Below are 16,544 nucleotides of genomic sequence, written 5' to 3' on the forward strand. Positions count from 1 at the left end.
GCGAATGTGTGCCATAAGCTAAAGGTGGTCCAATGAAATATTAGAGTTTGTGGCTGTTTTTTTTTTTTACCAGGCAGTGTATGTATATGAATATATCAATATACAATGCAGGATAATTTGATTAATTTATTACATTACTGTCATAGACTGAAGGTTTCTATTACAATTTAGTTCATCTTTCTCAATGTAACCTTATTGTATAATGCCTAATTGTTACATATTCAGAAAATGATTCACTGAATCAGAATTTTGAGTTATTCAGATGAAAAACTCCAAGGAATCGGTTCAACAAACTGAATGAAACTTCTCTTCAGTGTTGAAGTGCCGAGGCGTCATTACGTAACGACGCACTCGGAGCAGACGTGTACGTGCTCGCGATGTAAACAAACCGAGCGTGCTGCTTATGAGGCGACATCAGAACAAAATTAAAACCACAATAACAAAAACACACAAATAGCCACAATATAATCATTACAGCAGTATTCTAAACAAGATTCACTCATCGCTCAGTATGTCCTCTGTACACAGATTACAGATAGGCATTACCCAAAAGTCCCCGCTTCAGGAAAAATCAAGTGTTTTACCTTATTAACATGTCAGTGTGGTGTTTTTATATGCTACTCACAAGGAGTCAACGCAATGCTTGAGCGCTTATGTGTTCAAACAGGCAAATTCAGACAGTCAGGTTTTTAATGTCATAAACGAACCAAGTCAGTCAACTTGTGGGCAGGGATTTTAATGTTCAGGAGGAGGATGGAGAGGTGGGGACTAATTGCATGTTCTTTGGTCCTGAATGAGTTCAACAGAGTAGAGTTGTGTACATGACATGTAGATTTAAGGATTTTCTTATTTGATATTATCTTCTACACATTTAGGGTCATATTAAATGAAATATTTTAATGAAAAAAGATGAGTTTTTAAGGTTTAATCGATGGCTATAGGGGATCTTTAAATATGAATCTAAACATTAGGTGTTGTATTAAGATGGGTTATACTAATAGGTTAAAAGGTGTTATGTTAATATTTATTATCTTAATTACCTAATATCATCTACTATTTTTTACTGATTAATCAGTTATTGCATCTGAATTCAGTTTCTGATAAAATTGTATATGCATTTAATGTGCATTTAATCTAAGTTCTATGATGATATCTGCAGTGATGGAACCCATTCTGATACATTTTGGATCCTAATGTATATGTCACTGATTCTAAATATTCTCTAAAACATTCTAGTATGGAGTGCACTTTGGGCAATTTCTACTGAGTGTATGAGGAGGTGTCAGACAGTATTGTGTATATAAACTACAAACATCAGCTCATACATTGTTTAGTGTTCCCAAACCCACACACACACAAAGGAATATTTTTAACACACCATTCTGCAGAATTATATGGTTAACATGTAAATACAGTCATTCAGTGGTCAGATGTGAAACATTGCTTGAAAAGGTTATGAATACATGGCCTTTTTTAATGACAGTTGTGAGCGAAGCTTTTGATGTAGAATGTATTTTTAACAATGTTGGCAGTGAGGTGCATGTAGGGAGTCGTAAGGCAAAAGTAATCCTCAAAAAAAAAAATTTATATTACTTTCAAACAAATGCAGGATTCAAATCCTGCCTCAGGTCACTGTCTGTGAGGAGTTTGGTGTATGCTCCTCATGTCTGCAAAGGTTTCCTTCAGGTGCTGCGTTTTCCTCCTTCCATCTGAAAACACATGTTGACAGGTCGATTGGCTAAACTGCAGTGAGTTGTGAGCATGTGTTTGTGACTGAGTGACAGTGTGATGCCATGTCATGGACTGGCACCCCATCCAGACTGTGTTCGTTGGTCTTAAGACCAATGATTCCAAGGAGAATCCAGACACAGGTCCAACCTGATCAAGATGAAGAAGGTACAGAAAATAAATGAATGAATGTTGATAAAGTAAGGTGTTAGGTTTAAAGGTTACATTCTATTTAATATATCTCTGACTAGACTGTATAGATTTTTTGAAGACTCTTACTTAACATATTCATATTTATATATTTACTTTAAATTGCATTTATTTTAGTTATTTATTATTTGCTGTATATTAGTTTATATGCCCATATTTATTTCTTATATTTTATTGTTTTAGCAAATTTCATCCTCCATCTTTGCGCTGGTCTATGAATAATTTGATATATAGCGCCCTCTCCAGGCTGTTGTTCAAATGTAAACTTGTGTAAACGAGATAATATCCTAGTATTTTTCAAAATATTTCAAGATTAAAGATTGAGGATTAAGATTTCTTTAAACTAATATTATATTTATTTTGTGATAATCACCAGTATATCACATTTATATGCTCTATATTATTCAGTATATTCTTCTGTAATTCCATTATTACAAAAAATCTCATTAGGGTAGCTGTAATGTACATATAATTTTGGCTAGACATTAATGAAATGGGTCTCTAACTTTGCTCTGTACTGTGTAATTTATATAATCTAAAATCTGTGTCTATGCTTTTTAATATTTTAAGATATATTATTATATATCTGAAGCTTTTTTTATCATAAGATGTTTCAAGAATACAAACATTTATTTTTGCATTTGTTTGAAACTAAACCCATGTCTACACTCATGCCTTTAGAAGATGTTTATTATGGATAATAACTTTACAACAATAATCATCTGACTCCCTTCTGGATGTGATTGCTTACTATTTAACCTTATGTCTCCTTGATGTTGAGTCTCAAGTTAATGAACATATTTTTCAACAGAAACACAATCCAGATAATGTCATATGTTGTCTATTTTTATGATTCTATTTGTGTGTGTCTGATTTTATAGTGATTGGTGGATAATACTGCTGTCCTCTATACAGCTGATTCTCCACCTAGGAAGCCCCACAGTGCTGCCCTCATAAACCAACCTTAGGAAAGACACCAAACACCATGTTGACCTCTGTAAAATGCATTAATATAATGTTATGAAAATTATCATGTTCTTGAATTTGAAATATTTAATTATAATCATTTACATCTATGCCTACAGTGACAAATATGATTGTGCTGGCTTGTGTTTACCTCTTTATCCAGTCTGATATTTATAACTTTAAAGCTTCCTCTTGTTTCTACACTCATTTTGTATTTTGTTAGCTCCACTTACAATAAAGGTGCACAGGTCTCTGACCTTACATCTACGTGGAGTGTCATAGAATGGACACATTGTTTAAAACCTCAGCAGCACTGCTGTGTCTGATCCAATCATAACAGCGCAACACATATTAACACTACCGCCACATCGGGGTGATTGAAGTGCTGAGAATAGTCCACCAACCAAATTATACCTGCTCTGTAGTGGTCCTAACAGTGGGCTAACAAAAGATCTAGAGCAATGTTTGGAAAACAGCATGTAATTGTAGAACTACAAAGTGTTTCTAAATGGTAAGTGGAGCTGATAAATGGACAATGAGTATAAAAACATGTGTTTGGCTTAAATGTGGTGGTTGGGTGGTGTATGTTACATATCAGGTCAGTATTTGTTTATGTCCCAGTATCATATTTCAAAATTGCACAGGTGATATTTGCAGAATAGCATGGCTGCAACTGGCCTCTGGTGTTGTTTAAGATAATCAAAAAACATTCTTCTGATAAGAAAGAAGAATAGAAAGTACCTGAGATAAGAAGTAAGAGTTTAAATGTAAGACTAGGAATTAGTGACCTTCATGATATTGTAATTGTGGAGAATAAAATTACAGTTGTTTGTGAGGTACAATAAATTTAAATTGGCTCAGAGAATTAAGACCATGTTTGGTTTTGTAACTTATAAATCTTAGGATTTGTTGAGATTGTGATGTAAAATTCTCAATCATAATGTTTTCATTTCAACATTTAATTATGCTGACCAATGGAAAAAGTACAGTGTCCCTGAGCTTTTTCCACCCTCTCTAAAGGCAATGGAAACATAAATGTATTAACCTGGGAAACTTATTCGCCCCTCTCTCTGAGTACAGTAATTGGTCAGTAACTGTGATTGACAGCGCTGTCAGCCAATCATTGGCAAAAGAGGCGTCAGGGGATTTTCAAACCTCAGGAAAAGGAGAGAAAACTTCCAAAAAGTACCGGTCACTCCTAACGATTTTTAAGGGTCTGCCTTTCCTTTCTTGGTGTTTTTGAAACATATGGAATATCTGAGGTCTTGTAATGGATGACTTTGTTGAATTGTGATCTCAGGACTAAATATGACCTGACGACATGTTTTCATTCGTGGTCCGAAACGTTTAAACACGATAAAATTAGATGGACGGATCGGCTCAGTTTTCTCTCTGAGGCGAATGTTGGGCAGGTGCTGGACATTCAACTAAAGTCAAACCGTTTATTGTGTTTGATCCTTTTACACCTTTGAAATGGCAGGAGTAACGCTTCAGGTAAGAATAACTTATCCTAGCTAAGTCTTTGCCTTTCAGAACCTGTGGAATAAAACACAGGCTGAAGTTGGCTTCTTAGTCTAATTTTCCATTCCACCTTAAAATGGGGGCAGCTGTTATATTCTGGCGCCTAAGGTTTAAGGTGGAACGGTCAACTCAAATAAGAAACCAAATTCGAAGATTAGGGAAAACACTGGTAGAACAGTGTTTAATTTGTACATTTAGTAATGAAAAGATATTTGACTGTTATATTTCATTGACTGTTGGCCATATCAAAAGATGGATTTTAAAACCGCATAAGAAGCTTAAGAAATCACCGCCTTTAGAGAAAAAAATACTCAGCTTAGGATTTTAAAACACACCAGAAGTGACCCCCTACATATTTAAAAACTCACCATTCCTGTTTCACATGAGTAATAGTTTGTAATGTTTTTGTCTGGATGTGTACTCGCCGTTAAGGTGGACAACTGCATGTTCATATTTTCAGGTTGAGCAGGTTTGACAGGGCTTGGCTTCCTGTCCTGCAGGTGGCTACTCTTGAATTTAGGATTTCACTTAGGATTTATTTTGTTACTCTTTTAAACCTCTGAATTTAGCCCTTTATAACCAGAGGGTTACTGTTTAAATGAAGCTACCCTTAACCTGAAATTTAATTTTGCTATCTGTCCTCAGAGGATACTTTACCACCATTCATAGTGAACTGAGTAGTTTTTTCTTCTTTACTCCATTTATGATGTTGAGGTTGCACTTATTGTTAATTGAAGAACAACAAAGATCATCATTATACAGGGCAGCTTCTCTCTAGACACTAGTGTGGAATTACACTTTGTTAATATTGTACCTGTTAGGATGAACGTTTGAGACTTTGTTTTTATTGGCCACAAACAGAATCAGGAGAGAAAAGAAAGATAGCAACACCAAACATGCAAATAAATTATATTTTGAATGGTTTCTATAAAAGACTGAAGATGTTTGCATTCTTGATTTTATGACTTGAGTCCCATTGAAAATTTAATGAGAGTTTTTAAACTTTGGGGGAATTTAAAATAGTTTCTCACGGGAAATAGCTGGATCAAAATGGAATACTATGTGACGAAAAACTAACATTGTCGAATCATAAGTGACTGGAAATTACTGCTGCCAACAGCAGCTTTGTATCAAAACAGTAATGCAATTCTTTTTGGCCTTAATTGCTTTTTCCTTAACAACTGTGTTTTTCCCACAAATTTTATATTTCTTAATTTTTTCAGCTGCTGTGTTCAAATGATGTAGTAAACTAAAGATAGACAAAAATTGCGATTATTTTTAATTGGACAGCAACAGTATGATATGTCTATTTTTCTTTGACGTCACAGAATGTACATTATATCTCCAATAGTGGCAGTGGCCAAAAGTTGCAGCACACTTATTTTAAAAATAAAATACAACATTTGAGGGACTATATCTGTTAGCTATATTAGCTTTTTTTGTGTTCTTTCAGAATCAATTTAAGTCTGTGTTTGGTCCCAGAAAGCCTGTGACTAGGTTCTAGTAACATACAAAATATACTCCTATTAAGCTCTGGCCTATGTTTCTCTGGCCTCTTTAGAGAAAGCCTGATCTTGAGTTTTGTGTTGATATGTGCATTTTCCAGGTCACACAAAACCAATAATGCATGGGTTTTGTGTCAGCTGGAAATTTAAGGGTACAGTGCATTAAAGACTCAAATTTAGCTTGTCTCGTTTCCTGGGACGTACATTTACAATTCCTGTAACATTTTTGATAACAGTATCCTGCAGTATTACCATGTGTGGTTTGCTTGGACATCTTTCTTTACTTCTGTAATCTGTTCAAGGCTTTACCCAATCTACTGCTTAGGTTTTTGAATGTTTTAGACTGTTTGATCTATTATAAAATACTTTGATATATTCTGTATTTGGACTTCTGCTTTGGGTGATATAGATGATAAAATTAATTTTACAATATTACTCAAATGTATCATGATATCACGTTATTTGTTGCTACACAAAGATGGGCAGTGAACTCAATCTTAGTTCTGATGCCCTATGCTGAAAGAATGTCTTGCATACCTGGTGCAGCTTGTTTTAACAGGCAGTTGTTTTCCCCCTTTTCTTCTTTTTGAATGAAACCCATAGAGAATGTTACATTGTGTCAGTGTAAACCAGACAGCAAATATCTTTCCAGAAATTAAAGATTTAAAAACTTTTGGCTTCTTTTTAAATTATTATTAAAATGGTCAGTGTAGGTGCTCAATTAAAATAATTGCATAGTTAAACATGTTTCTTTTAGAACCAGAGATGTATAGTGAGAAGGTTCAGTTGATGGCTTGAAGTAGAATAAAAATGAACCATAAACTCCTCTCTCCCATGTTTTTCTGAAGAAGTGCTCCTTACGGGGTCTCGCTGAGGGTGACCTCCTGGACCCAGAGTTCCAACAGCGTCTGGATGATGCTCGTTCTCTGCTGAGACAGGAGATCCAGCGTGAGCTGAAGATCAAGGAGGCTGCGGAACGGATGCGGCGGGCTGTTACCAACAAGAAAAGTGCAGCTGATGTGGAGGGCCAGCTCCGCGCTTCCAGCCGCAAGCTGGAGAAGCTCCACTGGGAGCTCCAGGAACTGAATGCACGTGCTATGGCCATGGAGAAAGAAACTCCCACAGGTGAAAGCGATATTGCTTCTTTAGTATATTGGCTTAACTTTATGTATTTGAGAAATTGGAAGTTGCCATTCCATGTCAGGACCCTTTATTCTAAGGCAACTTCTGTCTGCCCCTATGTTATATTATAGGATAGGTTTTTTTAATTTTGATTGTTTTGTTAACACATAAAAGAAGCTGACAAATTAGTAACAGTTAAAAACCAACTTTAATCAAAAGATGGCAGTGTTTGAGCGCATTTAAGATGGTTAAAGTCACTTATTTGATGAATTTGTCCTAATGAGGTTTCCTCTTTCAGCAGCATGTCCTCACTAAACTGCAGTAATGCTGAAATGAATATGACAGTTTTAAGCCCTGTTCCGATGGGATTAGTTTTACATGGGGTGCTGGGGTAACTTTATTTTACAACAGGGCATCTGTAATGTTTATTATGGATTTTCACTGGATAAGAAAGCTTGGAGCAAATAGGTGATGGGAGTGGCTTTTTACACATGGTAGTGGAATGTTTCTATACATGTTTTTCACAGTGAGGATTGTACACAGCAGTGGCACTGAAGCTTTTAAACATTCTCAGAGAGAGAGACAGACAGAGACTAGCATACTGGAGCAAGCCAGTTTATTTATTTTTTACTAATTTACAGACACTGGGGCTTCGTAAACACATCAGAATAGTTTTGAGCACACAATCTTATTACAATCTTTAACTTTGCCTCTAATGAATAGAACACGGGTACATAACATGTATGTAGGCTATAATTGTGCATAAAAGAAATAAAGCTCTTCTGAGTAATCTTTAGGTCATCTTCTTGATTTGAGTGTGATGCATTACTCAGCACCCAAGGTTAGCCATGTAGTTCTGCTGTACATTGTGTCACCAAATGCCTCCTCAATTGCCTTTGTTCTTGAGAAATCCTGCAAAAAAATAAAAACATTTTACCTTGGAATATGATGGAGTATTCACCCACATGAGTTTGAACTGGATTAATATAACCTAGGGTTATATTTATTTATACTGCTCATTTTACAGTAGGTAAAAGGCTCTGGAAACTTACCTGAAACAGGAGCGCACACTGCAGAAAAATGCCCAAAATTGTGTTTTTTGACAGAACAACAAAAACACTGTACTACTTTGGCAAAAAATTATATTACACAATTTCCACAGGTAAAAATAATCCCATCTGTATAGTACATAATAACACGTAGTTGGAAAAAATACGTGGATTGTAGTTTTAATAATAATAGCTTGTCATTTTTGAGTATTGACATCTTGGACATGATGGAAACAACAAAGCAGTGACTGCCAGATTACATTTCATATTTGCAGAAAGCCTAATGGGGTGGTAATTTTTAATTGCACAGTTATAACATTTATTGATTTTGGCATTTATCCCACAATAACACATACCATAAACAGCACTATTCACTGTCATCCAGCATTTGTATAAAGTTTGTTTCTAGATGATAAGCACCTAGCTTGAAATTTTTGGTCTAGAAATAAACCTTTACACAAATGCTGGACAACCCCATAGTGATATTTGTAATCTCTTGTTTTGCACTTAATGTCTTTTAGTGGTAAACCTCAGAGAATGTAAATAAAAAAAATCAGGTGATTTGTAATAAAATGAATATTCGCTGTAGGTTTGCTTTTGTGTTGGCTTTTTGTGTTTTGATGATAAGTGTCTGGTGAATTGACTGACATGCTTTTTCTTTGTTTTACTTTTTCCAGACACAGCTACTTCTCCAGATCCCTGCCACTGGGAGGATTCTACTTCTCCTTTGGCCAACCGCATCCATACCCTTCGGAAACAGCTGACAATGGAGCTGAAAGTAAAACAAGGAGCAGAGAACATTATTCAGACATATGCCAGCAGCTCAGTCAAGGTGAGGAGTTCTTGCAGCAGGGCCCCCACCTCATTCGGCCTTTAACTCTACCCAGCGTTTTGGTTCTCTAGTTGAATGCCAGTGTTTCTGGAAATAAGCTTCCTTTTTCCTGTATTATGAATTCAGTTGTGTTGTTATTAAAATTGGGCGTGTCTTTTGGGTTGGTATCCTGCTAGAAATCCTTCTTATTTATAGAAGAACTGTGATCAGGGGTTGATATTTCCTCTTGTGTTTCTGGTTATATCATTTCATATTTTGCCACTTCCATAGTCTATGGCTTTGTGGCAACTAGTACTGGATATTTTTTGTTCCTGTTCCATTTTTCTGTGTTTTGGTTTGGTTTCATTAAATTAGATTTGGTCTAAATTTGTTAACATTTGTGATGGTGACGTTGGCATTGTGTTGGAAGTTCTGGTCCTCCTGCTGAGTGGCATTCTACATTTTGTTTATTTGTATGTCTCTAAGAAATAAGGACATAAAAAGGTATTAAATAAGCTAGATTTGATGAAGTCAGTGTGCAACTAACAGTCAAAAGAAATCACCATGGTCATGGTAACAATGTTGTTTTCTATTTGGTTAAAGTTATAAAAATTATGTAAAGAAATGTTTCCATTTTCAAGATTACACCTCATTGCTAAGAATGTTTCTCTATATCTATGGAGCCAAATTAGGGTCAAAACTTTTGTTCATTTGAAAAAAAAAATCTGAAACAAAGTTCAAGTCTTGTGATTGAACTTTGAAAAATACAACAATGTATTCAAAATTAAAATGTGTAGGATAATTTTTTTTTTCAGCTTAAATATAATTTTGATTCAATTATTTATTTTTTTAAATACATTTATTTTCATTTTTAACTTTCCTATATATTTTGATATTTAAAGTCTTATATTTTTCAGTTGCAGATTTTATGTTTTTAGATTCAGATCTTTTTTTTTTGTTTCATTTTTTTGGGTCACATCTTATTTTCACTTTCAGATGATTTTTTTTTTTTTTTTTTTTTTTTTTTTTTTTTTTTTTTTTTAAAAACACTTTTGGATCCTTGTTTTTCAGTTTCAGATTTTTTGCCCTGATCTAGCGTGGGAAGCAGGACATTGGCATAGAGGGGCATGGTCTAATGACTGACAGCACACCAATGAAGGCGAGGACCTTCCTCACTGTTGACTATGACACATTTTAATTTTGAATACATTGTTGTATTTTTCAAAGTTCAATCTCAAGATTTGAACTTTCAGATTTTTTTTTTTTCAAATGAACAAAACTTTTCCCTACTACCCTAATATAGCTCCATATATACCTGCCGTCCAGTGTTATTTTGGATGCAAGATTCATAGATTGATTGATGGCCAGTACCAATGACTGTAGAAATCATAGATGGCATGCCTCCATTCCCTTCTTTCTATAGATAGGAAGCCAAAATTGTCTGCCATATTGTCAAATTTCATACCAGAGTCTGTGCAGTAGAGACCACAGGTGAATCCCAACCCGTCTCACAGAGGGGCAGAGCAGATTATTTTTATAGGATGCACACAACCTTGATTTCTAATTATTTTTCATTCCACTTTAAACAGTGCCTCATTTTGCTGGGGCCACATTGTAATCTCTGCTCCATTTAAAGTGAAATGAAATGTTCTGTTCGGTGATAGGAAACTGCTGCACCATTTAAAGCGGAAGGTATAATTCTACCAGGGCCACATAGTAAATTCTGCTCCATTTAAGAGGGAGAGTAAAGTTCTGTAGGCAACAGAATGCAACCGTAGAGCCATTTTAACACTGAAAAGTTGTGCTGATGCCAGAATTTAATTGATAATCCATTGGAATGGGAAGTTGGTAAACACCAGTAACTAAGGCATATTTTAAGGCGGTGGCAAGGACAGTTTTAATAAGAAGTTAACTGAAGTTTTAAAAATTGATTTCAAGGAGAAAACAAAAGTACTTATAATTACACAAGGAAAACTATTGGAAATTTACAGTGGATATGGAGATAGTTTAGATGAGTAAAATGAGATGGAAAATGGGCTGCTTTACCCTTAGAAAATATTTCAGAGGGTACATGTAGTTACACATAATACAGACAACATATGTGCTACACTTGTGCTTAATTTTTGAGAGACATTGTGCTGTCCAGTCACTGGTCATTTAATAATTTCTTATCGGGCTCAAGGACTATGAACCTCCCTCTATATCTGAAAGCTTTATATTCCTCCCAGTCTCCCCCTTTCCTTTTAAATCCCTTTTTAGACTGATGCATTCATGACCTCTAGCTGAGCTGAGAGCTGAGATTGTGTTTGGCAACGTACTTTGCTGCTTTAGAACACTGTGTCCTGGCAGGCTGTGATTTATGCCGTTGCCGCCATCCTGGATGCAGGCAGCTTGAGTCCCCTGTCTCACATATACTCCAACACAGTCTTTCACAAACACACACACACACACACACATACACATCTCCCACGTGCGTGTTAGGGGGAGGATGCAGACTGGTTCTGATTCGGTTTCTCTTGTGCTGGGCCTGGCGACAAGAGTGCGCCATGTGACTGCAAGACGACCAATGCCGTTGCATTCTTGTTTGGGCCAGCTAGGCTGGGTGAAAACAGCAGCAGCACTGTCATTGAGCAAGCTAACTCTTGTGGAGGAATAGAAGGAGCGAGTATGAGAAAAGTGGGTGTGTGAAAGGTAGCTGATAGAGAGAGAGATGGAGGGAGGGAGGGAGTGAGAGGGAGAGCGCACAAGTGAACCGCATACAAGGACACTAAAACAATAAGGAGAAGGTGAGAAATGGCTTGTCGGGTCCTGATGAGGGACATGCTGCGGGTCGAGTGGAGAAAGCAATGCCTGGGGTCCAAGCACAAACCAGCAGAGTGACTGAGTCCAACTGGCAACAAGAGAGAGCATCTGATGGGGAGAGTGGGAGAACAAGGAGATGCCAAACAGCAGTGTGAAAGTCCACAAAAGATGACTGATGAGCTGTTAAACTGCCTAGAGTGGGGGCGAGCGCTGTGGACGGTAGTGTTTTCATGCTTGTTTTCATCCTCTGTATGGGAGGTGTTGGATGACTGGCATTATTTGCTTCAAGCCTTGTGCCTTTAGAAAATTAAAGTGCCTTGCAGAGCCTGTAATAGAACGTTGCCTGTCAAGTTACTGCATGTGCTTTGTTTACATTACCATACTGCTTAAAGCTGCATTCTGTAAATGCTCAAACACTGCCCCCTACGTGCTTTGTAGTCAAAGGAATGACAGTCTGTCAGCTCAATACTGATGCTTCTCACCCTGTGCCTACACCAAAACTTGAATGGCTTTTGTAAAATGTTGGTCTTTCACCAATTCTAGTTAATGATTGCTTTTTATAGATTGCCAGTTTAAAGCTGTGTTTGTGCTACTCTCACAAATTAGATGTTTGATGGCTCGTAAATCTTCGCTGTGCAAAAGCACACTCTGGGTCTTTAGTCCAGTATTTCACTGGGTTTGCTGTAAACCTGGATGATTGTTATAATGGATATGATCACAGGAAGAAACGCTATAAAACTAACCTGCTGGTCATCATATTATTAGAGGAAGGTCAGACTGCTTTCTGACCTTATATTTTATTCTCTCTCTCTCTCTCTCTCTCTCTCTCTCTCTCTATCTCTCTCTCATATACTCGTTCTCACTCTGACTTTCTCTAGCACTCACAAACTCTTACTGTCTCTCTGACTCACTCCCCACTCCCTCATTCAGTCAACCAGCTACCCTCCCCCCACACACACACCTTTTTAATCATCCTTCCACTTATCTGTCAATCTCCCTCTCTCCAGGACCGAAAGATGCTGTCCACAGCCCAGCAGATGCTGCAGGACAGCCGGACAAAAATTGAGCTGTTGCGCATGCAGATTGTCAAAGTGACCCAGGCCAGAGAAGGAGAGCGAGAGGCCACAGAGCAGGAGGGTGAGCAAGACCCCAAAATTGACATTATTCATATTATTATGTTATTGAATTAGAAATACAAGGGTTTTTTTTAAGGTGAATTTCAACAAAAATCATGAAAAGATCTCTTTATTGTGTTTCAAGACATCATTAATCAAGAAATTCCTCCAGGACAGTCCCTTCACCTCTTGCATTAATTCCAATTGCAAACACTTTCCATTATCATTTCACTTAATTTTAATTACACTGAAGGCCGTGCCTGGGGAATGGTGCTCTGCACTCAATTTCCTTATCATTAAAGTTTCTTCCTCTCCAATTTTCCTAAGGCTTTTACACAGGTTCTTACTGAGGACAGAAAAAAAGAACATCAACGTCATGTTTCTAAAATGTAAATTGAAGAACTGATGGTGTAAACATTTTATTTGGAACCGTATGTTATTAAGCATTTTAATAATAAACTAAGCATAAAATCAGGCTGATCTGTCAGAGCAATCAGAGCTCTGTCTTCATGACTGCAGTCCTATTAAATGTGTGCCCCAACCTGGTGAAAGTGTAGTTAATCGAGCTTGTGTACCATTGCTAAAAGGATGGGAAATCACAGCTGGTGGCTTAGTGCAACATAAGCCACTTATCTCTTATCACTTATGAGCTCCAGAGAAACTCATAAGATACTTCCTAATATCATGTCTAGAGATGTCCCAAAGTGGTCCTTTCACACTTGCAGTGCACAGTGGGATATTTTCTGTGTCAGAGATGTTCTAGCAGTGGGAAACACTCTGCATGCTTTAGTCATGGGGCGGTGCCTGTTCAGCGCATGCTGAAAATACTCCTAATTATTAGTGGCTCTATTCAATTATGTGCTGATTAGATATTACACAGAGTCTGGGACAAACATTTATAGGAGCTCGCTTTCACATATACAGCTCCCCCAAGTATACTCCAGAACATCTCTGGGTTGCCATGTATGTGTGAAAGGGGCTATGGAGATCATCCATATGATCATATTGTGTGTATTTTTTTAAGCAAGCTTAGCCTGTTTATGCAAAATTTTAATGCTTTTTTTTTTTTTTTTACAAAAAAAGCATAGTCTTTGCTACTACGCTTTGCTACTACATTCCACAAAATTTAAAATTGTGGCAGACATTCAGACTGAACAAGCTGGAGTGTGTCTTATCCTGGTAATGATTGTTAACCTTAGAGTGGTCTTCATTATTTCAGGTCGATCTTCTGAGACCATCTGTCCCCTGGAACTGAGGATGGAGGAGCTCAGACACCACCTGCGGATTGAAGCTGCAGTCGCAGAAGGGGCCAAGAATGTGGTGAAACAGCTTGGGGGACGCAAAGTCCAAGACCGCCGTGCGCTGGCTGAGGTGAGCTACTTGTTGAACTGGATTGAGCTTATTTGCATTTATTACACAGTAAGACACAGTACGGTAAAACTGGAAAATTGTAAACGAAGACAAGAAGTTCCATTAACAGTTAAGGTAGCAGCATGTTGTAATGTTGTGCAGAGAACACTGCTCGGGTATTCTAGCTAATTTTACTTTTCCAAAAAATGAGATGATTTCATTTTCACGTGTGTGTTCAGGCTCAAGCGCGTCTGCAGGAGTCCTCTCAGAAACTGGATCTTTTGCGTCTGTCTCTGGAGCAGAGACTAGGAGAACTTCCACAAGACCACCCTAAACGAGCCGCCATTAAAGAGGAGTTGACTGTTGGGTCCTCTCCCAACTTGGGCCTGCAGAAATCCCGCCACCATTCTTCATCTTCTGCATCCTCTTCTTCGTTCTTCAAACCAGCCAGCCTTACAGGTAGCAACACTGTATTCTTAGGCATATAATTTTAATGAAAATACTCAAAATGTTGTTGGTTTTTGTGAAGAGTTCTTGGAGTGTCATTTACTATTTATGAATGGTTATTTATCAGAAACATCCATTTAAAAAAAAAACAAAAAAAACACGGAACTAAAAAAGTAGTTATAGCCTTTGTATTGTGATGAATTTTATTAATGGTTTTTTCCACCTACCTTTTCTTATTCTCCCCAATTGCTAGCTTTATAAAATTCTGTTCTTTACTTGACAGTGGCTTCATTTTGTTGCCTCACTAGTTCTTATTGTGTATTGGAGTTAAACTTTGTTTTTATTACAACATTTAAATAAAAAAGAAAATGACTAATTTAATTAACAAAATTTTTTTTTTCAAATATTAGTATTTGAATGTTCATGGTTTGCTTAGGATGTTTGTGTGTTTTTGTAGGTCGGTTGGAAGTGAGGCTGATGGGTTGTCAGGATCTGTTGGAGTCAGTCCCAGGCCGTTGCCGCGTATCGTGTGCCTCGTCCACTCCTGGCAGCCCGTCTGAGGCCAAATCTCTTAGAATGCGGACTGGCCTGTCCACACGTAGCACCAATGGCAAGATGACAAAGACTGACGAGCTGTCCAGTAAGTCCTTCAATGTAGCAACAACCTCAAAAATCTCAAAGCCACTCTTTAAAACACACTAATCAGTTGTTGCAATGATGATTCACTTTCAGCACACGGTGGTGCTTAAATGTTTTTAACCCATTAAAATATTTAATAATTTAATAAGTCTTAAGAATAGATAAACTGTGGCCATGAACTTCGACACCATTGTTACCCTCCCCAGGAGTGGTTGACCGACAAAGATCACTTTGTAATACTTCACTAGGTCACATAGGTTGGTTGTGCTTGTTGGTATGAGGCTTGCATACAGCTGCTCATTTATGGAAACCCATGGCATGAAGTTTCTGGTACCCAGATTTTGTGGTGTTAATGCCAGAGGAGGAATGGAGCTCTGCAGGAATTGCAAGTGAGTGTAGGCCTAAGCACCATGGTTCCTCTTTTCAATAATACCACTCAGACTCCTCTAAGTGGGAAGACATTTCACGAGCTGACTTGTTTCAACAGAGGCATTCTACAGTACCATGCTTGATTCTGTTTTTTTTTAGGACTGCTTATGTGTATGCAGACCTAGAAAATTCTAAAGTCATCACCAATTTCAAGCACCACTGTATGAGACTTTTTAAGTCGTCCTTTCTCAGTTCCTGGAGTCATGGAAAGCTTACTCAATGAACTAATCAATACTAATTAGTGGAGTCATGCACCTAATACCTGAGTCAGTTGTGCCCAGCAAAAATGGTGTAGTGATCATCTTTGTTTTTGTGTGGGTTCTGTTACTGCAGCTGAGATCAGTGCAGTGTTGAAGGTGGATAACCGAATGGTAGGTCGCACTCATTGGAGGCCGGTGGGTAAAGAGGCCTGGGATCAGAGCTTCAGCATTGAACTGGAGCGGGTAAGTAATAAAGAACACACACATAAAAGCATGCATACATACTATCTTTTACAAAAGTTTTTGGACAACATTGGTAAATGAAACTTTACAGTTTTCTGCTAATTGTTGTTCAAATGTTCTTTTTATTTTCTAAATTCAGTGTAATGAAAAATATCAAACATAATATGAAATATGCTGTAACAACTGTACAGCCCAATTTTAAATTCAAATATGTTAAATTAATAAAAATGAACTTAACCCGAACATTAAATTAAGTGTATTCCTTTAGAGCCATGCTTTTTATTATTATTATTATTTATAAATAACCCCAAAGCATGTAATTTGACCAGAGCTTTACAAATACTTGCATATGGCATTAAATACCAAGGTTCCAGTTCCTGCATAGTTACTTTTATATTTCAACTTTT

The 16,544-nt window shown here is 37.1% G+C and overlaps 1 protein-coding gene across 2 annotated transcripts in view; it reads left to right on the forward strand.

Annotated features, from left to right (window-relative positions):
- Positions 1-16,544, forward strand: part of pkn3 (protein kinase N3) — a 28,061-nt gene that overhangs the window by 1,716 nt on the left and 9,801 nt on the right. Inside the window, exons 1-8 of one of the 2 annotated variants that reach the window (XM_066652409.1) lie at positions 4,098-4,398; positions 6,779-7,055; positions 8,779-8,933; positions 12,722-12,851; positions 14,049-14,200; positions 14,419-14,638; positions 15,084-15,266; positions 16,028-16,137. In XM_066652409.1, the coding sequence (XP_066508506.1) occupies positions 4,378-4,398; positions 6,779-7,055; positions 8,779-8,933; positions 12,722-12,851; positions 14,049-14,200; positions 14,419-14,638; positions 15,084-15,266; positions 16,028-16,137 (1,248 nt within the window). In that variant the 5' untranslated portion in view covers positions 4,098-4,377. Of the gene's footprint in view, positions 1-4,097; positions 4,399-6,778; positions 7,056-8,778; positions 8,934-12,721; positions 12,852-14,048; positions 14,201-14,418; positions 14,639-15,083; positions 15,267-16,027; positions 16,138-16,544 lie in introns of those variants that run through there. The other variant, XM_066652418.1, reaches the window with a different exon arrangement.

This window comes from Hoplias malabaricus, chromosome 2 (assembly GCF_029633855.1).
Source record: "Hoplias malabaricus isolate fHopMal1 chromosome 2, fHopMal1.hap1, whole genome shotgun sequence".
Classification (NCBI taxonomy): Eukaryota; Metazoa; Chordata; class Actinopteri; order Characiformes; family Erythrinidae; genus Hoplias; species Hoplias malabaricus.